This window comes from Lytechinus pictus, chromosome 17 (assembly GCF_037042905.1).
Source record: "Lytechinus pictus isolate F3 Inbred chromosome 17, Lp3.0, whole genome shotgun sequence".
Classification (NCBI taxonomy): Eukaryota; Metazoa; Echinodermata; class Echinoidea; order Temnopleuroida; family Toxopneustidae; genus Lytechinus; species Lytechinus pictus.
This window is the reverse complement of record NC_087261.1, coordinates 773,799-779,886: the sequence shown is the minus strand read 5'-3', so window position 1 is coordinate 779,886 and position 6,088 is coordinate 773,799. Positions and strand designations below refer to the sequence as shown.

Here is a 6,088-nt window from a genome sequence, read left to right as displayed (position 1 = left end):
AACCAAACTTACCTTTTTAAGAAATATCCACACATTCAAAAACTCACACACCCTCAAGAAAAGTGCATATTTCATTCCCATATTGCATAAAATTGACATCAATAAACACTCAACAAAGAAATATCTTGGTTCTTTGTGTTTTTAATATTTTACGACTTTCTACAAATAATACAAAAATATCACAAGATAACAATGTGATCATGTCAAAATTATCAAAGAAACAAAAAATATAAAAATACCTCAAAGATCGAGTTAGTAATGATGAGTGTGGAACATTCAATTATAGTGAAATATTATTGAATCATCCAGATATTCCCATCCACTGATATGTTAAAAAAAGGAAAAGAAATAATATGAAGAGCCAATTAATCCTGTTATGTTACGACTCCTCAACAAACTATAAACCCTTGGTAGAAAGAAATTGATATAGTTCTTATTATTGTTAATGATGAATGTTAAATATTCCAAACTCACAATGAAAATGGCAGCATAATATTATCAACTGTACAAATTCTATCAATTGATGTTTACAGGTTTCAAAAATATAAATTACTCTAATTTGTTAATCACTTTATCACAAGATAGAGTTACAAACTGTTAAAAAGTGGAAGAAATTTAATTTTCAGATGACAAAACTAAGTCAAAATTATGTCTCAATAGAACAGAGTCCTAAAAGTTATATTATCTTTGTTAAAAATGTTAATGTCATGAAAATGAGGTTTCATGACATCAAATAATTTCTTAAGGTGCATAGTATATAAATAGTTCACCTTTTTTTAATTATCAAATCCTAAATATACAAGTTGCATATTGTTAAGGGTTAATACATGACATGATAATCAAAAGCTTAATATGAAATTAAATAAAACAAATACACACAAGACACAGATGAGGAAGACGGCGAGTAATACATTCTGATTGCTTCTTCACAAATGATTATCAAATTGTCAATAAACTGACTCAAAATCTCATCAAACTTGACTCAAGTCTAGCACCAACTTCAGAGCATAAAAAGAGATTTACAAAACAAAACACCGACAAAACGTTTTTTTATCAAGATAGATTAATTTAAGTATATAAAAAAAGGCAGACCCAACCTTCAATGCCAAATACTTGACTTTATTATTAGGAAGTTGAAATTCTTGACAATGAAACAAAAAAAAATTGTAAAAGAGTAATTGTTTTTGTTACAGCAGTAACTAGACAAACACAAACATAAATTATAAAGCAAATCAACAGTATCCTGGTGAGAACTCAATTCAGGATATAATTTCTAACCTGTCCAAACTCACAAAATGATTAAAAGAATATTATCAGAAACTCATGACAATCATTGCCAATTTGACAATTTTATCGATAATAGTGATTTGCTTGTTGAATTTCCAAGACCTTCCATCTCTGGGAGTTTTCTTCTGCTTTCATTGGAAAGATTGAATTTTCCTTTCAAGGAAACTTGAAAAATAAGATCTTTACAGACCATCACACACACACTGGCTTTATACTACCTGATGTTCAATCTTAAAATGTCTTGAAAATGTTGATTAAAACAAAGAAGTTCTTATAAACTGCTGATGATAACAGAAATTAAGGAAAATGTTTCATAAATGCTGACGTTACATACTGCTCACTAAAAATGTGAAACATGTCATTTGCCTTAAGATCAAGAAGTCCATTGTTATTTGAAGTATTTTATTCCTTACATAAACCAAATATCTCTGAAGCTAAAAGTTAAATCTATCTTAGAAGTCCCACATGATATGACTTATATTCCTAGTCTAATCATCAAGTGAAACTCTCCCTCATCAATTAGAATGATCTTTATAGTTTAAGGGATGTGCTCTTAATATCATTGATGATTAGCTATCTTCAATGATAAGCAACTTTGTAGAATAAACCAGTATTCTATTGATTGACAGGTGTTGTATGTCTCAAACTATTTCAAATTAATAGGATTGTAAACAAACAAAATGAATTGAAAGTTAGAAGTTTATTTGAAACTTCCCTGAGTTTGTTTGCAGCAGATTGAAGTATATAGAAAAATAATGATAAAAACAAAAAGATCTAATGATCTCTACATACTCATAATACAAAACAATGATAATTACAAAATCATCCATAATCATTTTTATGAAGTTTTTAAACACCAATCAGCATGTGGGAAGCAGACTAAGAAAGGTACATTAAAGAAAAAAAAACAGTTCCAAGTAATTTGTTGTGTTAATTAAAATGTAAAATACACCCTAATAATCGCTAGAGGGTATTCATTTGTCTCGCAATCTACTATGGTCAACAGGGAAATTCGTGATCACGACTCGCGGCGTATTTGCATATACCTCCGGCTTATTTGCATATACGCCCGACCAATCACATAACGGATCAGTGCCCACCTATTGTTCCCGCGTTCGTGCGTATGGTCCTGGGGATTGGTATAAATAGAATTCATTATCAGATAATTTTCGTCACTTGATAAAGAGTTGCAGCGGCACTCGAAAGCTCTCGAACTTGTAAGCTAGTGAACACTTTTTGCGAGAGTGATCACGAATTTCCCTGTTGAACATAGTAGATTGCGAGACAAATGAATACCCTCTAGCGATTATTTCAGTCCGCAATAATGAACCTATTTAGTATTACACCCTAATACATAACTAATACATAATGAAACACAATTATCAATTAAATACATATAAATAGTATCGGCATTATGGTGTAGTACATTCTCAAATGAAAATATGAATTTTAAAAATTGACAAAATTTTCTGTCTGGCAGTACATGTATAGATATTACATACAAGAATAGTGTAAGTATGACTTTGATTGAAAGAAATGAGCATACACCCTTTGCAGCTTGGAGTGAACAAAAAAATTGAATAAACAACACTACAAAAATGCAAAGATATACATGTAGGCCCATATTCTGAACCCTAGCTTACAATCATCCTAGAAAAAAAATATGATTGATTGCATTGACTACATTGTAAAATCAATCGTAAAAATCAAGTGTAGGATTACAGTACCCAGGTTGATTTAAACTCTAGTCTAAAGTTATGATGTAATTATGGACAGGCAGGCGCGGATTAAGTCAGATTAGACACAATACAGTAGTTTTGAGAAGCTGACTATTATGCAAACATGATATGACCCTTGAAATGGTATTGTCTAATCCAGCTGGAATCGAGCCTGGGCAAAGGTATCATAAAAAAAAGTAGAATCTGATTGTAGAAGTTCAATTTATCCGCATATTTGCCACTCAAACCATTTAATAGACTCTCTGGGCATATCAGCTACAATTTAAAAAAAATCAAATTTAAACATGGGCAATTAACACAGTGAAAGAAAAACGTAAATGTAAAAAGTTATCGTAGCTTCCCAGATTTACACCATGCTTGATACAGATTTAAGAAAATAGGTCATAAAATTATTGTGAAATAAAGATAGTGTTTACTTCTTAGCTATTTTCTATAGGTATATGTACATGGACTTTTTTATAGTCATGATAAAAAGACAACATTAAAAAGATTTAAGTACATATTCATCATCATTGCTATTAATAGAAACATACAGATCAATTGCAGTTATGAACATCTGTCAAGAGTTTCATTTTTTCTGTAAAAGGTAAAAATGTATAAAATACTGTTATGAAATTCATTAAAAAAACAAAAGGCTATAAAATCAGAGTCATGATAGATTAGGAATTACCGTAGTCTACACACTAGTTGATCATCTTTTTAAGTCAAATATTTCCCTAAGTAAATTTAGTCAGACCAGAATGTGCAAAACATGTTATCAACACCTTTAATGACTGAATTCCAGCTAAGTAACTGATTTCCATGGGCATAGAAGAATCAACTATGTCAGATCCATCTGCAATTTATTGAAATATTCAAGGCATAAATATAGTCAAAGAGCTAATCAAAAGATTGTGCATGAGAACTTATGTATTCATATATAGAATTGCATATTTCATATCTGAATTTTACCCAATGAAACACAGATCTTTTTAAGTAGTTATAATACAATTGCAATGTACAGAGTATGTAGCACCAGCTTTCACACAAATATATCAACATTATTAGTCAGATAAATGAATTCTAAGATTATTCTATTAAAGGTTATTTTATCGCTATCGTACTATGCTATATGATTCACTTGCAAGGATCTAGCTTTTACATTGTTATTGCCCTCTGTCTCTATCTTTCCATTTATCTTCAGTCTGTCTGTGCATGTGTGCAAGTCTTATCATAAGTTGTGTGTGTGTGTGTTTATCAATGTCAAGTTATCTGTCCGTCTTTAACCCTGCTTTATGACTTTTACTAATGATTTTTAATCACAGATACACAGAAATATATAAGCCCAGCGCCTTCAGAGCCAAGTTTTCAGCCTCGCCTACATGTGGTTTAGGTCAAGGGTAGGTATCCAATACGGGATAACAATTGTTCTTAACAGCAGAAAGGACTATCTACATGTAAAAGTTAAGAACTATCAAAACTAAAAAGATTTTGACGTCAAAAGATACGTAACTAAATGATGAAAAATAAATATTTGTATGCATGAGGAAAGTACATGTGAAAAAATAAAACAAAAAATTATATTATAGAGTACAAAAGTTTAGAATCATGTCATCCTCTTAGCAAAGATGTTTTCTATTTTTAAAATGGACAAGGCACTGGTCTGGTTTACATGTGCAAAGAGAATAAGAGTTTTACGAAGCTTTCACTTATATTGAGTATTGTGAGCTTAAAATTATAATTTTTCTTTGTTTGTTTGTTTGTTTGTTTTTTTACATACATCACATCAAAGATATTACACAAAACAAGGATAGATAACAATTTCTATAAATATACATATGTCTCATTAATTTTGCAAATTCTTAAATAAAGGACATAAATTGTTATGCTGAATTCCTTTACAAGCAAAATGCCTCAATGCCACAATTATATCAACTATTGGAGTTATATATTATATGCATATTTTTAAACATGATGATGTTAATGTGTCAAATAGATGATAAAAGTACAGTACCCTGGTCATGAATATTCAAAATATCAAATGAAATATTCAAGAATTGGATTTTTAAAAAATATTCAATTAGATAAAATTTATTCATATCCTGGTGACACATATTGGTAAGAATGATAACAGAGAAAAGTCACCATACAAGTGAATTATTTAAAGTTAGAACACACAAAATTCTTCAGAGAGGTTTCTTAGGAAAAAAATTGTTTTTTTTTTAATCATCAGCACCAGGACTGTCACCTGACCGTCACAGCAAAATAAAAACATGATATACCTAGAAACAAGGCACATTGAGGATCCCTATCTATTCATTACATGAGTCATAATCACAAAACTCACAAAAACCACTTGGAGTACAGGTAGATAAGGCTACACACAGAATCTGTCGCTAAACCACTGCTGGGTTTTACGACTGGACCGTGACAGGGGGCGCCCTGCTTCATAGGTCAAAGGTCATAGTTTTAAATGGCAGGTTATGCAAAGGTCAATTCCTGTGGCGTTTTCCTTTCCTCCCTCGTTCTAGCTGCTGAACCTGGAAAATGGAACAAAAGGCAAAAAGACCCCCCAAAAATGGTAAATATAATAATAGTCATACTATCAAATATTTACATAGCATTTCTAAATACAAATGATTCTTAGTGCTGCATTTTATTAACCAGACTTGAGCAATCCAATACGGCGTTCTTTAACCTTTCAAGTAATAAATTCTTGTCAGGTAGCCCGTTACCTCAACTGGGTCGAGTGTGGCAAATGTACATCAATGCCGAGACAAGAATTGAACCCTGAACCTTGTCATTTATGGTCCGAAGACATATCCACTATACCACAGAACCTCTACAATACACGAGGTGACTTGAAACGAGTAAAAAAAATTCAAATCCAAAATGAAATTTATCTTTTCCTTTTTCATTAACAAATTAATAGTGTAATATGTTCAAAAAGATATCTATTTCCAATTCTATTCAATTTCATTTCCAATTATCATCAGGTGGCATCAGCACCAGCAAGTGGAACTGTGTGCTGTTTAAGTAGCCACTATTATAATTATTATATTATTAACCTTTCATTGATGTTG

General features: G+C 31.0%; 1 protein-coding gene across 2 annotated transcripts in view; it reads right to left on the bottom strand.

Annotated features, from left to right (window-relative positions):
• Positions 1-125: 125 nt before the first annotated feature.
• Positions 126-6,088, bottom strand: part of LOC129280743 (peroxidasin homolog) — a 121,240-nt gene continuing 115,277 nt past the window's right edge. For both annotated transcript variants that reach the window (XM_064112688.1, XM_054916751.2), the window contains one exon: positions 126-5,545. In XM_064112688.1, coding sequence (XP_063968758.1) covers positions 5,498-5,545 — 48 coding nt within the window. In that variant the 3' untranslated portion in view covers positions 126-5,497. The remainder of the gene's footprint in view (positions 5,546-6,088) is intronic.